Source organism: Aythya ferina (genome assembly GCF_964211825.1).
Source record: "Aythya ferina genome assembly, chromosome: 15".
NCBI classification, from domain to species: Eukaryota; Metazoa; Chordata; class Aves; order Anseriformes; family Anatidae; genus Aythya; species Aythya ferina.
Window position 1 is genome coordinate 1,660,162 of NC_140314.1, and position 22,906 is coordinate 1,683,067.

Sequence of the window (22,906 nt, forward strand, 5' to 3'; positions counted from 1 at the left end):
GTGCCACCCGTGCACAGCACCATGTCCTTGAGGCACCTCACAGCTGGGGCTGGGGCAGGTAACACTCAGGACAGGCCCACTGGGCCAGCCGAGTGCCTGCTCTGTCCTCTGGACCCTCCCTTTTTGAATGGTGAAAAAAACCTGCTGCCTGCCTCTGCCCAGCCTCGCTGCCCAGCTCTCCCCTTACCATCCCTTACTTTTACACCCCAGCACTGTCTCTGCCAAGCTGGAGGCACGATCCGTGGCCTTTTCTCTCCAGGAACCCCACAGCCCCATCCAGCTGTGGGAATGCGTGTGCAATAAGGTGGCTGCTAGGTAAGACTGGGCAGTGATGGGTTTATTCAGGTTTTGGACTTGTTTCCCGCCCATGTTTTCCTTGCAGCCCAGCTGCCAGCAGGAAGGGTGTGATGTGTCCTGGAGCTGTGATGCCGTGGGTCAGCGGTGATCACAACTCCTCGAGTGTGGAAGCTGTCTTTGCATCCTGCACCCTCTTTGGGAACCAGGCAGGGGAAAACCCAGCCCTCCACTGCTCTGGAGCTGCCCCCTTGGCCAGAAGGAGTCCTGAGATGCTGGTGGGAGGTGCATGAAGTTCTTGGGTCTCCAGCAAACCCCTTTCCTTGGGGTCTGGTTCAGCTCTGAACATGTGCTTGCAGTATTGAAGGAGGCGGCTCATCTGCAAAGGAGCAGGATGCTGAGGATGAGATGAACCAAGCAGCCCAGACCCCACGGCGTAGCGCTGGATGCTGTCAGTGGCCAGGCCCCAGCTAGCTCTGTGTCCCAGCGAGGTCCCCAAGCCCTGTGCAGTGTCTCTGCCCTTCCCACGGGGCTGCACATCAGAGCCTCCTCTCTCCCTTGGCTGGTGGGTCCCTGGGCAGCTCTCCAGCGGGTGGCTGAGGATCCAGGCCGGAGCTCATGATGGGAATGATGAGATCATCCATGTTTGGCATCACCAAAATTTTCTGTAAAGAGGAATCCAGACAAACAAATGATTTTAAGTTCTACTACCTGAGCGCTGATGCTCTGGCCTGGAAGTGGCTGTGGCAGGAGCCACAGGGGCAGAGATCAGGGCTGAGAACAGCTCCTGGGCTCCCAGCTCCTCAGCTTTGAATATCTCCAGGTAGGAACAAGCAGGAGCAGCTTATTTTTGGCTGGCTCACCTGTATGGAGGGTTTCAGGAGTGGCTGTGGCAGAGGGCAGTGACCAGGGCTTTGAGGATATTCAAAGGGATTACTCTTTAGGGGCATTTGGGAACCTGAACATCTGTGGGGAACCTTCTGTTCTTTGAGCAGAAATCTCAAGGGTGAGAAGCAGAAAACAAACCAGCAGGGTTTGCTCAGCCCTTTAACAAACCCAGCCCTTCGGGACAGGCACCTGAAATTCATGCTGCAGCTTCTTCTCGATCCACTCGGTGACGTGGAGGAACGTCACCTCCCGCTCGCCCAGCTTGGGGCGCACCTTCAGCTCCAGCTGGGGTGGGACACGGAAGCTGTACCTGCGAGGGGGAGGACAGCAGCAGAAAGCATCAAGCACCACGTCCCACGCACGTGGCACAGCCCCCGTGGCCAGCTTGTGGACCCCCCGGGAGGAAGGAGGGCAGGTACCAGACACGGTCCGTGGGCGGCGGGGGCACGTTCACGGCCAAGGTGCCCGCCAGCTCCTGCACCTCCACCGTCAGCAGCAGCGGCGTGTTGGAAACTTCCTCGATCTTCTTTTTGATGAACTCATTTTCCGTGGCCTTCTGGAAGTACTTGGACTTGGCGATCTTATCCACAAAGCGCAGGATCTTCCGGCCCGTGCTGTTCCCACTGACGTGGCTAAAGCGAGGGGAGCCGCGGGGTGAGACCCGGAGCCGTGCTGGTGCTCAGCACCCCCAGCCACCCGCCACCAGCACCCCGCAGGGATGGGACACCCTTGCCAAGGGCTGCCACGATGCATCGGGACCCCTGCCTGAGCCTCCCCCAGCACCTCCCTTTCCACCCCACGGCCCCGAGCAGCCCCTCACCCCTCGGTGCCGGGCGGGGGCACCCGCTCTCCTAGGGCTCCTGCGGGCTCTGCGGTGGCGATGTCCTCCTCGTCGGAGGAGCCGGCGCTGGATGACTCCGCGTCGCTGTCTGCCAGCAGGATCAGCCGAGGCTTGGCCCTGTGAGCCCCGGGCTGCATCAGTGTCCTGGCACCAGCACCCTCTCGCCTCGCTCAGGTGGGAGGATGCGGATGCCACCCAGCCACGCGCGGTCACCTTACCCCTCTCCTCCTGCCTCCGCCGGGCCGCTGTCCTCTGCGGCACCCTCCTTCCCCAGCTTGCAGAGGTTCATTTTCGTCTCAAGGGTCATCTGCAAGGAGCCGCTGTAGGTGACCTCCATGTCCACCCAGAGCCCTGCCGGGGAGGGAAGGGGCGAGCCCCTGTCAGTGCCACAGGGGCTGAGGGCTGCTCACGTGCCCACCAAAACCTCCCTGCTTTGGGGACCGGGCTGGCACCTCAATAACAGCTGCTGTGCAGCCAGCCCTGGCATCCTGCCACTCTGCAAGGCAGCAGGGTTCGTACCTCGGTCGTTGATGGTGGGCTTGGATGTGCTGAGGATGGAGGGGATGGAGGTGCCCATGTCCAGCTCCGTCAGCGTCAGCTCGTTCATGAAATACGGGAGCTGATGGAGGGAAACCACATGGGGATCGTTACCACAGCCTGGCACCCACCGTCAGGACAGGACAGGGCTCTCCTTGCCTCCCGTGGCCCCTGGGTCATTCCTGCTTCTCACCTTGATCTTGCTTAACTTCTTCTGGATCTTGCTGGCCACCTGCTCAGCCCAGTACCGTTCCCGGAGGAAATCCCAGAAGACGCGCCCCACCAGCGCGTTCACCCAGGCCGTGCACCCCTCGCTGCGCCCGGCCGCGTCCTCGCCGAGCTGCGGGTGGGGAGAAGCCACGAGCGCCTGGAGCAGGGTGGGACCTGCAGGCTGGGGCTGTGCTCCCCAGCACCACGGCTCAGCCACCCAAACCATGGTGCCAGGAGGGAGGAGGTGAACAACAGGGCCAGGAAGCAGCAGCACTGAGGGCTGGATCTGCCCCACTCACCTTCCCGGGCGTGGGGCTGCTCTGCACGCTGTGAGGGGGGCTCTGCTCCGGGCTGCCCCCCACCTCTGCCGGCACAAAGCGGGCCATGTAGGTGCTGTAATCCAGAAAAATCTTCTGTCGGACATTTCCAGCCAGGTCCTTGAGTCTGATGGCAGAGGGGATGTCCTCGGTGCTCCCTCCACTGCTGCTGGCAGCGCTCTGCGGAGCCGGTCCCATGCCTGGGGACACGGGGACACGACCGGGCTGGCTGCAGCGAGGGGTGACGTGGTGCCCCTGCTGCTGCACAAGCTGAGGGCTGGTGAGCCCTGTCCCAGTTCCTCCACCTCCCTCCCTGCTCCCTGCTGCCTTTCCAGAGCCTGTCCCAGCACGGGGCAGCTCCCAGCCCTGGATCAGTCCCGGTGCGGAGCAGTGGCTGATTCTCACCTGGCCTGGCTTCCCCGCGGCTGCTGCTCGGGGTCCCGTGGCAGGCTCGCAGGAGGTGCTGGTACCACTCCTCCTTCTCCCTCCCCGTCCGCCCAAAGAGGTACAGGCACCTTTCCCTGCAGTCCCCTGGGACGTCCTGGGTGGGCACCTGTGGCTTCTTCATCCCTTCATCCCCCTGCAGCTCTGTGCCATGTTCATCGCTGCTCCTGTGCTCCGTGTCCACCCGGTCTGGGAAGAGGATGCAGATGGGGTACTTCTTGTTCCACAGCCGCTTTCGGGCTAGGCAAGGGGGGCAGAGGAAGACCTACAACACCGAGAGTGGCCGTGAGGCACTGGGGGTCCCTGCGAGGGGACAGCCCCCCGCTCCCAAGGGCAGCTCCGCGGTCACCTTGGCATCGGTCATGTCGTAGCAGCGCTGGCTGATGAAGGTGGCCTCGAGGATTTCCTCTGCGAAGGCGGCCCGGCGCGGGATGTTGTTCTTGGGGTAAGAGAGCTTGAGGGTGGCCCCGTCCAGAGTGGCCAGCACCGAGTGCGTGAGCGATGGGTGGTAGAGCTCGGGGTCGTAGACGTGCAGCTGGTTCAGCCAGCCCTGGAGGGGAGAGGAGTCGACTGCCTCGTGGTGCCGTGCAGCTTTGGGCAGCCCCAGCACCCAGCTCCTAGCACCCAGCCCCAGCACCCAGTGCCCGCGGCCGCCCCTCTCCTACCTGGAGGCCGTGGGCTCCCCGCGGGCCCCCTGGGAGCAGCTCAGGGCGCAGGCGGCCCCGCGGTGGTGGCGGCTTGAGCAGGAGGAGCAGGATGGCGAGGAAGCCCAGCAGCAGCCCGGCGGTGAGCCCCAGGCAGAGCCCGGCGGCGTAGGGCGGCAGCGGCAGGACCAAGTAGCCGTATGCGAGGAGCGCGACGCAGGCCAGGGCCCTGCCCGGCACCGAGCCCCCCGGCCGGGCTGCTGGAGGCTGCTCCGGGGGCTCGGCCTCCTGCTGCACGACCTCCACCACCTGGATGACGTCCCCGTAGGAGCAGATCTCGTAGCGGCAGTTCAGGCTGGGCTCCCAGGGGCTCCAGTCCCGCACCCGGCGACCCCCAGCCCCTCTCCCCCCCGGCTCCCCTCGCCCGGGGCTGCCCCCTGCTTTCAGCCGTGCCGTGGGGCTGCTCTCCTCGGCCATGAGCCGGCTCAGCCGGCTGAGGGGCTCCTGCACGGCCTCCGACAGCCTCCTCTTGGTGTCCTCCAGCTTGGCCTCCCGCAGCCGGAGCAGGGCGGCGCGGCTCTCCGACGGGGAGACGCTGGGCGAGGACGGGGCCGTGCGGGACTTGGCCAGGCTCAGCCGCGGCTGCGGCCCCCGCGGGATGTCAGTGAGGAGCATCCCCACGGGCTGGGGCGAGGGGAGAGGCTTCGTGTCCCCATCCACAGGGAAAATGATCCCGCAGCTGTCCCGGCCACCGCTGTCCTCCCTGGTGCTGGTGGGATGAGGAGGCTTTGTCCCATCGGTGTCCCTGTGCCAAGGGGAGCCGGGGGATGGTGCCAGGATTGGGGAGGCGTCCGCTGCTGCCACAGCCTGTTCTGCCATCGCACGCATCGCTGACGGTGCCGGTGCTGCCGAGGGAACAGGAGGGAGCAGCTCAGCTTGGTGCCACGTCGAGGCTGCCTGAACCCCTGAGCACGTGTGTGATATCAGGAGGAAGGATGGGAGCTGCAGGCCAGGCTCTCAGGATCATCGTGGGGCTGAGCCCAGCACCCAGAGCATGGGGCTGAGCACGGGGAGCTCGTCCTCCGCCCCCACCCCTCCTCTCACAGCATCCCCGCGGCAGGAGCGGGGCTGAGCAGGTCCCGGCTGCAGGTGGGTGCTGCCCCTCGGGCTGCCTCGTGCCTGGGATGTGCCTCAGCCGGGATCTTCAAAGCGCTTTCCTACCACGAATTAATTACAGGCTGCGTCGCAGCTGCCTCCAGCTCCATTTATGTAATCTCATGCTTCGCGGCTTTCGCTTTGCTTCTGATTTACACGCGCCAACTGTCAACCCCGAATAATCTGGGGGGACGCCCCGGGCTAGGGGAAGGGAGAGATCACAGCAGGTCCTGGGGCTGGCAGCCCACGGGGAGTGGTGCTGGGGAGCTCCTTCCCTCGCCTGCAGCGATGCTCTGGCAGGATCTGCCCCCTCTCAAGGGCGCGCTCCTTGCATTTACTTGGCAAACCCAGCACCAGGCTGGCACCCCCAGCGCACCCTGAGCCTGGTGGCTCAGTGCCACAGCTGTCCCCAGTGCCAAAGCTGTCCCCGATGCTGCCAGGGCCCCCCCCAGCCATGGCTGTGCCTACCAGAAAGCCCCGGTGCTGATCCGTGGCCCTGTTGTTGGCTCAGGGGCTCAGCAGTTCCCCAGCGTGTGGCACGGGCTCGGTGCTCCGCTGCGCCCTGCCTGGTGTTTGGTTACCTCTGCTCCGGTATTCCTGGGTTATAAAAGCTAAAAAAAAAAAAAAGAAAAAGAAAAAAGGAGGTGGGGGGGGGGAAAGAAAAAGTCTGTTTCCTGAGAGACCATTAGCAGAGTGGAAGACTGAGATAATAATAGCCTGGGTTTACATGGGAGTTTTCAGCTGGCAGGGACAGCGAGTACAGCGGGGGCTACGTGTGCGCTGCTGAGACGCAGCCACCTCTGGGGAGCGGGGGTGGCCAGGGGGGTGTGGAGCAGGGGGACGGACCCTGGGGGTGCCACAGCGGGGCCACCAGCACCCCGGTGGGGGCTCCGTGCGGGGCAGCCCCGCTGAAGGTCTCAGCTCAGGGCTCAGCAAGCACATATTGAGCCTCGAGGTGTCTCTGGAGGCAGCTTTGGAGGCTTCTAATCTCTCTCTTTCTGGCTCGGGTGCAGGATCCTGGCTTGACGTGGTGCAGAAGGAGACACGAGCGCAGCCTGGACAGGGGGGTGTCCCCGAGCACCTCCCCGTTCCACACCCCCCTTTGCAGGCACAAGGCAGCAAAAGTGCTCCTGCCGCGCTTCGCTGCCTGGCGCTGATACCAATGATACCTACACCCTCCCAGGTGGGCCATTGCCAAAATGGTGTTTGCTTTTGATGTAAAAACAAGGAGAGTTAATTGAAAAATTAATCTCCAGCAGCCCTCTGCAGCTAATGAGAGCTGCCGGTGGCTGCCGGAGGCGGGCTGGCACCGCTAGCGGGGATTGTGGCAGAGCTCTGCCTCCTCCCAGAGAGGTTTTTATCACCCAGCCAAACAAGTTGGAAATCCCTCGTCTAATTATCTTCACAACATACCGCCACAGAAACCAAATTGCTGTGGTTACGAGTGCTGGAGCTGGAGAGCTCCCTGCATTATCCTGTGATTAAGGAGCGCAGGGCTTTGAAGAAAGTCTCGCTGCAACCTAAGGACATCAATTTTCTGCGCACCGGCATCTGACAAACGCAGAGTGCTTCCAGGCAGAATCCGAGAGCTTTTAGAGCAGGCACGGCTTCACCCCCTGAAAAGGCTTCAGCAGAGGGGCCGGGTGGGCGATGCTGCCGCCACGCAGGGTCCCGGTGGCTGCTGCAGCTGCTCCTGGAGCCTGCCTGCTTTAGGCTGCCTGCAAACCTGCACCTGGAACGTCTCCGTGGTGGTTCAGCCTGCTCAGAGCCTGCCTGGTGCCCCCCTCGTTTGAGCTTGGTGGCTGAGGAGAGGCAGCACCCACTCTCCACAAAGCAGCACGGAGCGTCCTCGGCTCCCCACCACCCCAGCCTCGTCCTCCCCGCGCCTGCCACGAGCCATCAATCCCCTGGGCTCGAGCGGGAGCGCGGCGGAGCCCGCGACGCACGCCTGACCTAATTTAAACCAGCAGCACGCAGAGGGCAGGAGCAGTGGCCCTGCGCGGGGGGCTCCACGTGCCGGGCAGCTGCAGCCCCCGGCTCTTGCTCCGGGCTGTGGGACGTGGACATGTCACCATCAAGAGGGCCCAAAAACCCTTTAAGCGCTTTGCTCCAGGCCTCGGGGCTCCTGCAGCTCCGTGGGGCGCTCACCCCCGTTCGGCTGAAGGGCCCCCCGCGTTTTCGCTCTTGCACCCAGGAGGGGGGCAGCGTGAGGGAGATGCCAGCGGGCTGAATCATCCCGGAGTCCTCGGATGAAGCGAGGGGGGAAGAGCCTCGTGGTGCTGCCTGCTGTTCCCGAAGGAGAAGCTCGTCGCCTCCCCGAGCCTGCCAAGGAGCCGCCTGGCTCCTGCTGCCTGCAGCTCACCTTCAGAGCACAGCCGCTACCTTGCGGCACGCCGGGCTGCTGCCACCTCCTCCTCCGGGAGCCCTCACACCCCACGTACCCCACGGGGGCACCCAGCTCACATCCCACACACCCCCCCTCCACGCCAACCCCGCAGACCCAGGCCCAGCAGGGAAGGTCCCCACAGGGGCTGCTGGAGCCCGGCTGCCCCCCCTTTGCCCCCTGCTATTAGGGTGGCGGGACTGGCCACCATCCCCGCTGAGCCTGCACCCCACAGCGACCCCCACTTTATGCCCCGTGGTGCCCGCAGCCAGTCCCGCACCCCTCCGGCAGCGCGCGGGGCTCTTTGGGGGTGCCTGTCCCCATGTCCCCATGTCCCCCTGTCCCTCCATCCCCCTGTCCTTCTGTCCCCACGTTCCCCCTGCTCTGTCCCGAGCCCTCCCGGAGCCGTTCACCGAACCCCAGCCCACGGGGGGGGAGCCCCCAGCCCCGTGCCGGTCGCTGCCCGGCCCCCAGCACCGCTCCGGGCACCGGGGCTGCCCCCGGCACCGCTCCCTGCGGGGGTCCCGCTCCCGCAGCGCCCGTACCTGGCCCGGGAAGGGTCGCTCCTGGGGCCGGGGGGTCGGTACCGGGGGAGAGGGTGGCCGGGGGGGGGGCAGCGCCGGTGCCGGTACCGCAGGGCTGATGCCGGTGGCGGTGCGGAGGGTCGGTGGCGGTGCCGGTGGCGGAGGTGAGGGCTCGACCCCGGTCCCAGCGCGGGGTCTGGGGTGCCCGGTGCAGGGCTCGGAGCTCGCCCCGCTCCCCACCGGCGGTACCGGAGCATCCGCAGGACCGCGCCGGGCCCCGCTCCGCCCCGCCGAGCTCCGCCCCGGGGCCGGCTCCGTTCGCGTTCAGCCGGCCCCGGTGCGGTGCGGTGCGGTGCGGTGGGGGGGCGGCGGGGACACACACACACACAGCCGGGACCCCCGTCCTGACCCCCCGGTGCCGCGGAGCCCCGGCAGGAGCCGCCCCCACCCCTCTCCCGGTGCTTCGCTGCTCCGGGGGGGGGGACGCACCGGGAGCACGCGGGGGAACGGGGCCGGGCCCGCAGCACCGGAGAGGCCCCAAAAAGCCCCAGAACAGCGGGACGGGGCTGGGGGGAGCGGCGGGGAGCGGGGGAGACCCCCCCTCGGTGGGACCCCCCCCCCTCCACCGCGCGCCCCCCGGTGGCCCCGGGGCTCCGCGGCGGGCGGAGTGGGCGGGGCCAGAGTGGGCGGGGCATCAGGGAGGGGGCGTGGTCAATGGGCGGGGCTTCGGGGGTGTGGTCAGGGGGCGGGGCGGTGGGTGTGGCAGTGGGCGGGGCGGCGGGCGGGGCGGCGGAGGGGGGTGCTCCGCCATGTCGTTCTGCTCCTTCCTGGGGGGCGAGGCGTTCCGAGACCACTTCGAGCCGGGTGAGCGCGGCCGGGGGCGACCCCAAAGGTCGGGGGGGTCCCGCTAGGGGTCGGGGGGAGGCTGGAGGGGTCGAGGGGGTCGTCTATAAAGGGGGCCGGGGGGGGGGCGGCGTGGCCGGGGGGCTCCATCCTGCGGGGATGGGCTGGGGGCGAGCCCCTGGGGGCCGGGGGGAGGCTGGAGGGGCTGGGGGGGCTGCCTATAAAGGGGGTCTGGGGGCGAGCTCAAAGCCCCCTTTTGGTGCCTAGCCCTGGGTTGGCGGCTGCCCCAGGGGGTAGAGCCCAAGGGTGCGGGTGTCCCGGGGCAGCTGACACGGCCCGGGGGGCTTCTCGGGGGTCTCAGTGCTGAGCCCCCCCCTCCTCTGCCATCCCCCCCCCCCTCCAGGCATCTACGCGTGCGCCCGGTGTGGCTACGAGCTGTTCTCCAGCCGCGCCAAGTACGAGCACTCCTCGCCCTGGCCGGCCTTCACCGAGACCATCCACGAGGACAGCGTGGCCAAGCGCAAGGAGCGCCCGGGGGCCTTCAAGGTGATGGTTCCCAAACGCTCGGGATAGGGGTGAAAAAAGCCCGTTTCTCATAGCAGGGCCCCAAAAGGCCCCTTGTGACCCTCTCCTTATGTCGCCAGGTGTCCTGTGGCAAGTGCGGCAACGGGCTGGGCCACGAGTTCCTCAATGATGGGCCCAAGAGGGGGCAGTCCCGCTTCTGAATATTCAGCAGCTCGCTGAAATTTATCCCGAAAGGTAAGGGCTGCGCCTCACCGGGCTGGCTCTGTCCTCGTGGTTATCTGTTGGGGTTGCTGCCAGCCTGGCTGCACGGTGGGGGATGCGGTAAGCCTGGAGCCACCCAAGCCCCCAGCAAATCCCACACGCCTCAGCCTGGTCAGTGGGTGGCTCTGTGGGGGCTCTCTGACCTTGCATGGTGGAATATGGGGCATGCTGGAGGTGCCCCAGGTCCCCGTGTGTCAGGGGAGCAGCAGAACTGTGGAGGCTTTCTGCTGGTGGTGCAGTGCCAGGGCAGGATGGCGCTGAGCTTTCTGGCTCGTTTCCTGCAGTAGTCACGTGCAAGGTTTGAACATTGCTTCCGCTTTATGGTAGGGGAAGGCCAGTTCTTTCTGCAGCGGTTGTGGTGCTGTTTGCTTGCCCACTGTCAGAAAAAGGCTTTGGGAGGCTGTGTCTGAGCTCAGGGCAGCACCCCAGCCGTGTCTTGCTGTTCTGATTATCTGACTGCAGTGCTTGTGAAGCACTGTGTGTGGCAAAGTAATTATAAACTGGGCTGGGGGGTCTGGAACAAAACACAGGGGCCCTGATTTCTTTCCTCCCCCTCTTCCAGGCAAAGCAGATAAGGACCCGAAGGAGAAATAAGCGAGCTGCTCTACACAACATGCTGCTGGGGGCTGATCCTGCATTCACATCTTGGGGTGCACTGGGAGCAAGAGACCCCCCGACAAAGCTCCTGGTGCCCCCAGGCCGACTCCATGCTCCGAGACATCCCCATTCTGGGTGCTGGGAGGGAGCTGGGAGGGGAGGGGAGGCTGTGGCTGCCCTGCACTTGCTGGGGGCCGGGTTGTATGACCCGTGCCTGAGGTTATTTTGCACGAGTTAAGCTGAAGGCTGCAGCTCTTCCTTTTACCTTCCCTTTCCCCCTCCCATCTTCCCCCAGACATCCCTGCCTCTGCCAGCAGCTGCTGCTGAGTCCTTTCTGCTTTGCCCACTGCAGCAGCACCCGTGCCTGCAGCCCTGCCTCCGCTGGGTGCTGGGGCAGTTCTGGTGGTGCCCAGCAGAGCCGGGGCTGCCCCAGCACCGTGGCCAAGAAGGGCAGATGCTGCCTTACCACCGCTGCCACCCAGAGCCTCCCTCCTGATGTCTCGGAAGGGGGATGGCGCTGGATTAGCGGGGAGCAGAGCCTGGGTTAATCTCTGGTGCTATTCTGGGCTGGGATCATGGTATGAATTGCCCTCTGTAAACCCTTCCAGGATGCTGGGGCAAGGATGTTCTTATGACCCTGCTGGACAGCACCCGGGTGTTTTACCCCTCGACCCACCACCGTGCAGGCAGCAGAGGCGGTTCTGCATTTACTGTGTCCTCCGGGCCTGGCTCTGGCTCTGCCTCACAGCAGACCTTGTAGTACTGTGTTGTAACCCTCGTGGTGTGAACGGTTCCTCCTTACTTTATACTGCTGTAAGGGAGGCCAGAACCAGGCTCACCGACTGCACCTTGCACAACTCAGGCTTTAGGAGTCACGTTTGCGTTCTCTCTGCACTCGAAAGGGCTCTGACACTGATTGCTCCTTAATTCAGGGTCTGATTCGTGGCCTTCCCTCACTGCCCTGCTTTGCTCACTGCCCAGGAACCAAACCCTCCTCTTTGAAATCGGTACAGGAGGGTTTCTGGGCACAGCAAACCTTTGACCCGTGGGTCCAATGGTGTAACTGGTGCAGCACGTGAGCGGGGTGGTGCAGCCACGCCACAGCGTTACGGTTCAGCTGCACTCAGGGCACTTTGGGGGCTTTTCTCCACGTGCTTTTTGCCTCCTCAGGCCTCCTGGGCTAGAGGGAAGGGCACTGGCCACAAGTGCAATGTGCCAGCTCATTCCCTGGAGCTCACTGCTCATCTTGTACCTCTTCGAACACTGAAAATAAACAAAAAATAAACCATTGATTCACTGTGTCAGAGAAATAGCTGTCTTACTTTGTCTTTTAAAAGCGTTCCTGCTGGTGCCTGAGGAGTCTGCAGCTGGGGGGGTCCCCAAAAGCTGGGGTGGGTTTGTGTCTTCCCCTGTGTTTTGGATGGGAGGATGTGGATGCATTGGAAGTCTTCAGGCTTTGCCAGAGTCAAAACTTCAACTGGGGTAGGTTTTCTTTAACCTTACATCACCATTTCAGCTCAACTACAGGTGCTTTTAGGCTGTTTCAGTGTGTTCTTGCTGAAATCACAGCCTCTGGCAGGACGTGTTGGGAAGAAGGGATGGGTTTTGGCAGCGTCTCAGCAGTTTCCCTGTGAGAAGCCAGTTGTCGGTGGCAGCTCTGCTGTCCCCTGCCCCCAAAAGTCTCTGTCCTGGCTTCATGGAGGCTGAACTGGGCTTTGCTGGACTCCACATCCCCTGGCTCTGTTACACTAATTGCTAATGAGATCCCAGCCCGAACTCCAAGCTGCTTTTCAGCTAATTAATCCCCCCTGCTCCGCTGCTTCGCCTCCAGTCTGGTGCCCCCCGAGCGAGGCCCAGAGGCCGGGGCAGGGCTGGGGCCTTCTCCCAGCGCCCAGGTGGCACCGGGAGGGGCCGGGGGGGGACATCTCGCTGTAATTCGGATTGACTAATTCGGATTGCCTATAATTCGGATTGCCTGCAGTTCGGGGAGCGGCCGCGGGAGGGTGCCCGCGGTGTTCCCAAGCCTCTGCTGAAGGCTGGCTCCTCGCCCGGGGCTTCCCTCATGTCAAGCAGCGGGTGTTGCCCTCGAGCAAGCAGGAGGGACACTGCCCTGAGCCAAAAGGAAAAAAAAAAAAAAAAGAAGAAGGAAAAGAAAGTGGGAAAAAAGAGGAAAAAAAGAAAAAGGGAAAAAATAGGAAAAGGGGGAAAAAAATGAAAAAGGGGGAAAAATGGAAAAAAAAAGGAAAACAAAAAGGAAAAAGGGGGGAGAAAAAAAGGGAAAAAGAAAAAAGAAAAAAAAAAGGAAAAAAGAGGGGAAGAGGAAAACAAGAAAAAAGGGGAAAAAGGAAAAAAAGGTGGGGGGAAGGAAAAAATAAAGGGAAAAGAAAAAGAAAATAAAAGGGGGGAAGAAAGGAGAAAAAAAGGAAAACAAAACCAAAAAGCCCAGGATGCCCTCCCAGGGATGAGATGCTTTTCCAACCTCTGTCTGCAGCTGCTGATGCCACAGCCTGGCAGGGGAGGCTCGAAGGCTTCAGGCGGTGCTGGGGGTGCAGGATGCAGCCCGCCGGGGGCAGGTCCCCCCCGAGCCTCCCCAGCTCCCCCGGGCACCTCGGGTCCCCCGGCCCCGCAGCGAGGGGCTCAGCCCCGGCCGGCCCTGCCTGCACGGCTGGCCCGGAGCAGCCCTTCCCCCGCCATTAATCCTAATTTTATTATTGCGCTAATGTCAATTCTGGCTTAATAGGAAGATTTTGCTTAGTTGGGCAAAAGAGGCCCCGTATTGGCGACGTGGGCTTAATGACATAAAGGGCTCTGAAGACAGAAATTGAATTACGTTAGCAGGCCGACGTAAACTTCCCTGGTTGTTTAAAAAATCATTAATTTCCTCCCCCGTAGCCTCCAGCTGACCTCGCTTTTTAATTTTTTTTAATTTTTTTATTTGCATGACATGAGGTGGACCTGCCTCTTTGACCCTCCTCGGCATGGCTCCGGTGGAAAGCCGAGCGGCCAGAGCCCAGCGAGATTCAGATTAATTCCCCTAATAAAGACGACAAGCCCTATAGAAATTGTGTTATGCGAGGAAAAAGAAGATGACCTGGAGGCATTAGGGAGCTCTAATTACCATTATTCCTTCGAGCAAGTGCCACAGGAAGAACAAGCAGGCTGCCCAGGGCGTCCTCCACCTGCAATGGGTTTCTTTTACCTTAAATTTTCAGTTTTATTTCAATTTGGCCGCTACCAGGTGGAAGGGCTGAGTGCTGCTGGGGGGGCCAAGGCCAGGTTCGGGTTGCCCTTGCAATCCCGATCCTTTGTAGGGTCGCCATCCCTGCCCAGCCCACTGGGTACCACGCTCTGCAGGCACTTAGGAACACCATTTAATAAGAATTGTTCCAATTCCTTGCGGGGCCATAAAACTGCAGCAAGGGCTGGAGCTGGTTTTATGTCAATGGCAGAAAATAAAGTTATGGGAACTTAAAAAAAAACAACAAACAAACAAACAAAAAACCAGCACCCTGCTGGTTTCCCTGGCACACAGGGGGCTGTAAGGAGCCGAAGTGCCCCCCGCCAGCTCGCCTGCTTGCCCCCATCCCAAGAGCACACCTGTCAATAGGGCACAGCCAGCAACAGCTGGGGGAAATTAAAGGCTTATTTCACTTCGTTCGCTGCTAATAACTTCATCTATCTTTATTCCGGGCTGCCTCCCACCCGGCAGCCGTTGCTCACCCGGTGGGAGGGAATCACTGACCGATTTCGTGCAGTTTGCTTAATCCCAGTGAACCTTCCCAAGCCACGAGGTGAGGAAATTTGTTTTCAGTTTGTGGTGCGTGTTAATTAGGGAGATAATGACTGGAAACACTCGGAGCGAGTCTGAGCTCGACGGAAAAATGTTTAGCCCGAGGAAAATTTAAATCATTTTTTTTTTTCTTCTTCCCTGGCTGCTGAGATCTGACTTTTTAAGGCAATTAGCGAGAGTTTATTTGCTAATCAGTCATACTTATACGCTTGCTCTGGGGTCTTATCTCACGCTCCCAAGTGCACATCGCTTCTAATCATAAGCTGTGTTTTTGATGTGTGAAATACCTGTCCCGGGATGCTGTGTGTGCTGCTGGCTGTGCCAGGATGCAGCGATGGGGCTGCCGCTCGTCCTGTCCGCTCCTGTGCCTCCGCCTCTGCTTGCTTTTCCCACGGAGCACCCAAAGATCTGGCTCTGTCCGCATCCCAAGCGCATGTGGTTTCTTGGGGTGCCTTTCCCCGCATGGGTCTCCCACAGAGGCTGCCCAGGCTGGGCCACGTCCCTCCCAGCTCCCAGCAGGGCCGTGGGGGTGCAGGGGAGCTGTGGGTGTCCCCGTGTCCCCCCATGGAGCTGCTGGAGGAACACACCCCAAGGTGCCCAGGAAAGCAGCTCTGGGATGCGCCAGCATCACTCCAGGGCTGCTGGGGGGAGCTCAGAGCAAACCTCCCCCTGGCACAGGGTCTGGCACAGCCCCACAGATGCCGCTTTCAGCAGCAGATCCCAAGCGCCTCGGTGACCTCAGCCCACTGAGAAATTTGCCTTTTGCCTGAAAACATGAAGGCAGTCATGCTCCTGCTGCTTTGTGGGGCATGCCGGACATTGGCAGCATTGGGGACCCATGGAGACGCCTCGGACACAGCAGGACGGGGCCTGGGTGTCCCCTGGGGGGCACAGGGCTCCTGTGGCATTTTGAGTGCCCCAACTGTGCTGTTCCATGGCTATGCCGTGCCCCAGAGCTGCTGATGCCCACGCCAGGCTCTCCCCTCTGCCCGGCCGCTTCTAAGCGCTGCGCTTCGCTGTCTGCAGTAATGATTTGTTGCTTGTAAAACCACCGTGATTAACTACAGTTTAGCCTCCTAGTTTCATGTCTTATCATGTTTCATCTCACACAAAAGACATTTACAGTCTATTTTCAACTTCAAAGCAAATGCTTCTTGCGTGAGCATTAAGGAAGGCAAATATTTAAGCAGAACCTGTATGGTATTAGCGTCCCTTGATGTTCCCTGCTGAGCGAGGATTGATGGCTGCCTGAAAAGGCAGGTTTTTCCTATTGTTTTATGCACCAGTGATTAATATTTCATGTTCCCACTGTTACATATTTGCTGGCTGGCACTGGCCTACCCTGACAGAGCTTTCCCCGTGTTTTACATGTCTAGCTTTTATGCACTTCGATATAGGAAGTGCGACTCTTGGCAGGGCCCTTTGGGCTTATTGAAGCCTCCTGACTGAGTTTTTCGAATTACGTTCATCTTGATGGCATTAGGCTGATAGCATGTTTCCTTTTCCCCCTGATATCTCTGTCCTATCAGTTTGTGGTGCCCTGCCCCAGCTTTGGGGGTTGCTGTGGGATGGGGACAGCAGCATCCCTCCCTTCCTGCCTGTGTGTTGCCTTTCCCTGGCAGGGACACTGGGGACGGCACCGGGGCAGGGCTCCCTGTGCCTGTGCCACCCCACAGGGGCTTGCAGGGCTCGCATTGGACTCACCGATGCTTTTGCACTGTGCAATCAAGCCCACAGGAGAAAAAAAAAAAAAAGAAAACAAGTTCCTGGTCAACCTTGTCAAAGCAGCAGGAAAATAGCCCAGGACCAAATTCCTCTGCTTTGAACACGATGACACACTGGTGTGCATTTGTCTGAATGCAAAACATATTAAGACCAGGAACTGCGAGGGACGGCTCTGCTTATCATCTAGCTTGGAGTTAATATAATTCAATTAGTATGAACAGTAAATATAGCTCGTTTTAATTTAGATGGAGGGCTTGCTGCAGCTCTATCCTTTAATTTCAGGAGAGGGGAAGCTGTGGGAGGACTGCCAAGAATTTCTGCAAACCCCACATCGTCTCCAGGGCCGTGGGCGCTTGCTCTGGGTGTGGAGGCCACCTCCGAGTGGGCGTCCATCGAGGGGTCTTCCTCTGGGCCTTTGGAATATGGGGATCATAAACTGCACCAGCATTGGATGAGAAATAGAGACTGGAAAGCCACCAGGAGGAATCAGCAACGCAGTCTATTTAAAGAGGAAACGATCAGCTCGGGAGAGAGCTGCCGACATGTGTCTTCAGGGCTGTGCTGCATTCTTAGGAGATTATTTTAAATGTGTGCATCTTTTCCGCATCACGGTCTATCTTTGTTCCCCTCTGACGTCTTGAGTCGGGGATGGTATTTTATGGCCACGGCGGTGCCTGCCAGCAGCACGACAGTTCTGCTGGAAATTAACTCCGCCGAGCTTTAAAAACCTCACAGCCATAAAATTCAAAGTAAGAGATCAAACCAGTTAAGCTCAGACTAATCTAAGCCACTGGCTCTGGCAGGCCCAGCATCTAGGCTCCGGCGGGGGATGAAGTGCTCGGGAAGCGCTCGGCAGCGCCGGAGCAGGTGAGCTGCTGCCCTGCTTCTCGTAGCCACGTCCCGTGTCCGTCTGTCCGTCCGTCCCAGCACAGCATGCTCCCTGCTGTCCGTCTGGAGGAGTTAACCCCAACTGTGGTGCTTCCTACCCACCCACCTCGGATGGAGGGGCAGAAATCGGGTGGCTAATCTTTTTTTTGAATGGGGTCTGCCTTGAGCTGAGCGGGGTTTGTGGGCGCAGCGTGCACGCGAGCGTGCAAACGTGCGCACGGGGCGAGGTCGGTGGCGGGTCAGGGGCTAATGAAGCTCATGAAATACATCCTCCGCTGCTCACCAGGCCAAGTGGAGTGTTTTCTATCATCCCTCCTGACATTACCGCATAACTTAGATTGCACTTAATTAAAATAGCTCATTTAACTGATGGCTCCTCAGATGCAATGCCGAAGGTTGTTCGCTCTTCCTGCGCAGCCCCCGCGCAGCACGGAGGTGCAGTAAGTGGGCACAGCACGATGCACTGCCCGCTGGTCCACCACACTGTAGGGAACAACTGCTGCAAATGGCACCCGAGGGGCAATGAAAATGCAAAAATTCAATCCCCAGACCCATGACTGGTGTTGATCCAGGGTAACTGCAGCTTGCTCTGCGTGGGAGCAGCTGCCCAGGCAGGCGTGCAGCCCTGTGCCCCCATCCCATCCAGGGTGCAGGTTTTAGCTGGGTTTAGATGAACATCTCTGTCTGGGTATAGATGAAACAGGGGAAAATAATGAAAAGCTGTAATTTGCCAATACATGCTGAAGGGCGAGACAGGTCGTGTCTTCAATTACAGCTGCTCACGTGCATGAGTCGCCAAAATATGCAAGGTATTCATTTAATTTCTCCATTTGAGGCCAGCACGGTATCCTGATACTTATCAAAACAGAGGTTTGGATGTGTGCTCTGGGGAGGAAACTTACTCTTGCAGACAGCCTGCATCAAGCCAAGACACCACTTAAATCTTCAGAACTGTGCCTAGATTGAACCTCTATGCGGGCGTGGGACGGTCTCCTGGTGCGGGATCGTTTTTACCCGGGATTGTGCAGGATCTGAATTTCTCCTCTGCACAGCAGCGGAGAGAAGTGCTTCCCGATCCCTCTCCCCAAGCCAGGGCAGTGCCCGTGGGAGCTGTCACCACCCTGAACGTGGCCTCCACTGGGTTCAGGCATTTTTCCTTGGTTGTCCCCAGTGCCTAGAGATGGGGCTGGAGCTGGCGCCCATCCCTGCCCCAGCGCTGCCGCTGTGCTGTCCCTGGGGAGAAGCGGCAGAGCCACACCAGTGCCCTGCTGGCAGCTCTGGCTGCAGGGCTCCAGCCCACTGGGAAGGGTAAACGACTGCAAAGCCATAAAGAAGTCTGTAAAATTAGCGGCTAATTAGCAGTGACTGCGGTGCTGCCACGCTGCTGCCGTTCCCTATGAGGGCGGCGCGCGCCGCACAGCTCTGCTCTCCAGACTGAGGCATTTGCATGTGCCTGTAGCCCAGAGCTACCAGTCTGTAATTGCAAAATTAGGGCAAAACAAGTGATTTGTTGCTACAAATGATAGGAGCAAACAGAAACACCTCCCGTCAGCGCTCTCGCAAAGCTGACAGCTGCCTCCAGCCGCCTCCTGTTTCCATAGCTCTGGTCTGCGGGAGGTGCCAGGACACACGGTGGGAGCAGGGCTGTGCCTCATCCCCTGGGCAGGACGGGCACTGCTTAGTCCAGGTGTCTGCAGAAATCAGCAAGGGTTTGGGTTCCTCTGCCCCCTGCGTGGAGCACAGCACACAAGGATGGGTGGGGGACTGGAAACGGAGCTGGGGGCGGTGATGCGCCATGTGGTCCCCAGCCACATGTGGTCTCCTGCCGCATTGTCCCCTGCTGCCACAGCCTCAGCAAGGGCTCTCGCTGCCTCTGGGCTGCTGCTGGAGGTGCTGGCTGGGCATCGGGTTTTTGTTGGGGGATTTGTAGGGTCAGTGCTTTCCCTTCCCTCTGCTTTGGCTGCAGGCAGCCCCGAGCCGGGCAGCCACGGAGGCGAGCTGAACCGAGCACCGCAAAGCATTTGCCATAGAATCTGAAGAATTTGGAGTGAAACCCCCAAAGAAATTAAGCACAGATGGGTTACAGGGGAAAAAAGAAACCCGAATTCCTCCTGCCGCTCGGTGCTGCCTCCAGCACAGCCGTTTGTCCCTGCTGAGGCTCCGTGCTGGCCCGGGGACCAGACAGGCACCGTGCCGGGGTCACCGGCTCCTCCACTGGGGAGGTGCCAGGTGGCTCCTGGGGTGCCCTAAAACAGCTGGGGATGTCGTTCCTTCCCAGCCCCACGGGAGCCATCCGGAGCCCCACGCCTCTGCGCATCCGCTCCCCGCCGTCCCTCCCCGCCCTCCTGCCCACACTCCGTGCGTTTTCCACCCCAAGCCCCCTGCAGCACGCCGTTTCCTGGTGTCCGAACGCAGGGCCAGGCAGCCACAGCTGTCCCCGCAGCAATCTGCTGCGTGCTGGCAGGCCCCGGGGTGCCAGCAGGATGGTTTGTCACCTGGAGGGGCGAGCAGTGCCCCGCAAGGGCTGCAGCTTCCCATCCCACAGGGACTGCAGGTTCCCATCCCACAGGTTCCCATCCCGCAGCCACACAGGGGCTCCCCCCCCCCAAAGCATTGGCCCTCCAGAGCAGCAAAACATGGGAGGAAATACGTGACAAGAATTTATTTTTTGTTCAATTGACAGCACAAGGAGAGGCCCTGGGGGTGCAGCTGAAGCAAGGTGCAAGGGATGCTGGCAGTCCCAGTCCCACACCAGCATTTCTTGGCCGTAATTACTGGGATTTGGGGCTTTCTGCTTGAGCTGGCACGCTGCTGGGTGCTCCCCATGCTCCCACACCTGCCTGCTGCCTCCAGCTCCTCAAATAGTTCCGATGCACTATTAGGATTTGCTTTTACAGCAAGCTCAACGCTGTTGATTGCGTTAATGGGTAGAAATGAGGTCGAATTGTTCCTCTGTGTAAAATCCATCAGCAGAACAGCAGCGGCTTGGCTGCGAAGCTCAAGCTATGGACAGCCACGACCTGATCCACGGCAGCTTCGTTGCGCGCTCACCAACGGAGCAAAGCTCCTCCAGCGAGACGTGCTGGTGGGAGGAAGGAGGAAGGGGCAGAGGAGGAAGGGGCAGGCCGTGGGGTATTTTTCCATCTCTGAAGGTGCTGTGGATAGCTGCCGTTGTGTCGGGCTGGCGTTGTTACGGTGCGTTCGGTACGTTCCCATGTGCGCAGCGGCGCTAAAAGACCTCCAGATGAAGCGAGCGCCGGTGCAGGCTGGGAGCGGGGCCGGGCTGGAGGAAGGAGGAGTGTGCGCGGATGCGGCCCTCCAGATGCAAACAATAAGGCCAACGGATCTTGATTTCATCTGTCAAGTAATTGGGCTGGAAGTCTGTGCATGCTAATGACTCCACATCAAGCGGCTTGGTGTTCAGATGTGACCCATCCCGCTCCGCGGGGAGCGCGGGGGGCTGCAGCCTGCGGTGGCCGTGATGAATAACCCCCAGATGTTATCCCATAGGGTAAGCGAGCCCCACACGTATGTTGTTAATAATGCCAAAGATCTGAGGTTAAAAATGACCAGGGGGCATCCACATGAGCCCGGGGCTGGCCCTGCTGTGGGGGCGGCTGAGAGGAGCTGGGGCTTGGCCCCGTGCTGGGGCTCCCCACACTGGGGTGCCCTCTGGTCCCCACTGTGCCCGGGCAGGTCAGTGCTACCCTGTGGGCACTGCTCTTGATGCCCAGGGAGCAGAACTGTCCCTCTGCCCCAGGGTTATGGGATCATCGGGTCTGTTCCCACCCAGTACCTTGAAATCTCCATCCATCTCCCTCTGTACAGTGATATGGAGCACGGAGATTCTGCAGAGGCCTTGCAGATGGCTCCTTTTTGCCATCCCAGTGGTGTTTTGGGTTTGATTTTACCACTCTGGGATGCCTTAGAGCCAGCTGCAAAGCTGAGCTGGATGATCCCCTGCCACACTGTTTGCTCAGCCCTGGGTCATGGGGCTGGTATTAGAACTGAGCAGAGGCTTCACTAGCTCACCAGGCAGCTCACCACTTCCCTGGGCTGCACATCCCATCTGTCCTGCTCTCTGGCCCCGTCCTGGCAGCCCGGGATGCAGAAGCAGCACGGGGACACACTGCTCCCAGTGCTGGGCTGCTCAGGTCCCCTCCTGGTGCCACTGCAGGGACCCAGCCCCAGGCACAGGGAAGGGGCTGCTGGCCAGTCGTGTGTCCAGGCTTCTTCCCCATGGTGTGACGCTAAAACCCGCTGTCACCATTTCAGATTTTAGGCTCTCTTGTTGGTTTTAGCCATGCTCAGGAGGTGAGTGGAGTGATGGGGGAGACCCAGGGCAGGGCCATGCACAGTTTTCCACCCACGGGCTTCATCGTGCCATCAGCCGCAGGCAGCAACGAGCTGCTGGGACATGCTTCTGCACCCCCTTCAATGTGAACCCTTCCCCATGGGAGCACCCAGATAACCAGGTAAAACTTTGCAGCCTATTGTGGGATGCTGTTTGGTACCAGGAGCCCGCACAGGGCGATGCTGTTCCAGCGGTCCCATACTCCTGGGGGTGCCTGCGGAGCAGAGCCCCCCTGCTGCCCCCGCCCGCTCGCTCTGACGAGCCTCAGGTTACCGGCAGCTCCGGCCCGGCTCCATTTCTCCCAGACACGCCAGGGCCTGGGTGATTTCCCTGAAAGCTCCTGTCGTCAGCCCGGCTCCAGACAAAGCCCCACTCCTTCCCAGCGGGGCCACGAAGCGCCGCACGCTAACCTGAGTCATGGGGAGGGGAGAGGGGGCCTGTGGGGTCAGGCAGCACATGTGGGTGCCTGCGCTATAGGAACCAGATGCCCACTGTCACCAGGAAAGGGGATCCTCACCGAGAGGCTTTTGTCTCCAAACAGAGCCTTTTCCAAGCCTTTTCTCGCCACGTGTGAGGCGGGAGGGGGCCGGGCACCGGAGGCACGATCCAAACGCTATTGAGGCGCGCAGGCAGGCGCACGCAATCCCCCAGCACCTGCACTTTATTGGTGTGAAAGGTATTGCAGCCCGGGGCAGCGGGAGCGCAGGCGTACCCTGCGCCCTCTTTTATTTGGAGCCTTTCCAGCCCTCCCCGCTGCCGATTGCTCCAGCATGTGCGCCGCAGATGGGGAGAGACGCACGGCACCGTCCCTCGCCCACCGGGCAGGGCAGAGCAGCCCACGGGGACCCGCATCCTCCGCACCCAGTGGGCAGCAGGGCTCCCTGCTGTGCCTCTCTGTGTGCTTCTTATCACTCCCAGGTGACACCCAAAATCCTGGAGCTCTCCCCTCGTCCCACAGCTCCGGCACAACCCGCCGACTGCCCGGGCTTTGATTTCTGCGGCTGCGATTCTGGATGCACATGATGCATGTGGCTATTGAGGGGAACAAGGGTATGAGATCGTTGTGTTCATTACCTGATTCATTACGTGTTCATTAGCTGTTCTTAATGGCCAAGCGTTTTGCTGTCGTAGGGGGTTTACAGAATGAAGGCTGGAATAGGCAATGGAAACGGACAAAGAGAACGCATCGCCCGCCTGCAGGGCTTAAACACTCCTGAGGTGGGAAACGGGCTCTGTATTGCCAGGGGATAAAAGTGGGGCCTAAAAGTCATGTTTCTGACCCAAAATTTCAGTCGGCTTCTTCTGCTACTACTGAAAAGCTACTGAAGTTTAGGTTTTCTCAAATTAAGCTCTGCAATCTGCGTTGCCCGTAGTGTTTTGCTGGGTCTGGGGGTGCAGCCACCAGGGTTTAATCCAGTGGTTACTGTTGCCTCCCCCTTCACCACACTGGTTTTGTGCCCGTCTCCAAAGGCTGCACATGTGCACCCCAGAACGACACCTGGGAGGCTGCCTGCCCCTCGCTGACAGCGGGGAATCCTTCCAACACTGCTTTTCCTCCTCGATGCATTCGAGACATTTCTTTAAAGCCTCATGTTTTGTTATGGCTCAGCTCTGCTCCAGATGTTGCCGTTGTTGATCCCACACCTTCCTCTCTGCTTGGCCACTGGAAATTTGGCTGAATTGGAG

The 22,906-nt window shown here is 60.4% G+C and overlaps 2 protein-coding genes and 1 long non-coding RNA gene across 3 annotated transcripts; 2 read left to right on the forward strand and 1 right to left on the reverse strand.

Annotated features, from left to right (window-relative positions):
• Positions 1–71: 71 nt before the first annotated feature.
• On the reverse strand, positions 72–8,485 carry LOC311445359 (testis-expressed protein 2-like). The gene is made up of 13 exons (XM_084537378.1): positions 8,259–8,485; positions 5,799–5,941; positions 4,197–5,080; positions 3,881–4,081; positions 3,493–3,796; positions 3,070–3,287; positions 2,754–2,927; positions 2,543–2,642; positions 2,242–2,374; positions 2,003–2,140; positions 1,602–1,814; positions 1,372–1,492; positions 72–959 (listed from the first exon to the last, which is right to left on the reverse strand). Exons 3-13 carry the CDS (start codon positions 5,061–5,063, stop codon positions 834–836), a joined length of 2,595 nt encoding a protein of 864 aa, XP_084393504.1. The 5' UTR covers positions 5,064–5,080; positions 5,799–5,941; positions 8,259–8,485; the 3' UTR covers positions 72–833.
• A 501-nt stretch (positions 8,486–8,986) lies between these two features.
• On the forward strand, positions 8,987–11,773 carry MSRB1 (methionine sulfoxide reductase B1). Its single transcript, XM_084537379.1, has 4 exons — positions 8,987–9,101; positions 9,484–9,626; positions 9,725–9,839; positions 10,429–11,773. The coding sequence occupies exons 1-4, from the start codon at positions 9,047–9,049 to the stop codon at positions 10,458–10,460; spliced, it is 345 nt and encodes a 114-aa protein (XP_084393505.1). The 5' UTR covers positions 8,987–9,046; the 3' UTR covers positions 10,461–11,773.
• A 2,363-nt stretch (positions 11,774–14,136) lies between these two features.
• LOC311445361 lies at positions 14,137–17,152 on the forward strand. Its single transcript, XR_014698363.1, has 2 exons — positions 14,137–14,254; positions 16,261–17,152. It is a non-coding gene; the product is annotated as an uncharacterized lncRNA (long non-coding RNA).
• The last annotated feature ends 5,754 nt before the right edge of the window (positions 17,153–22,906 follow it).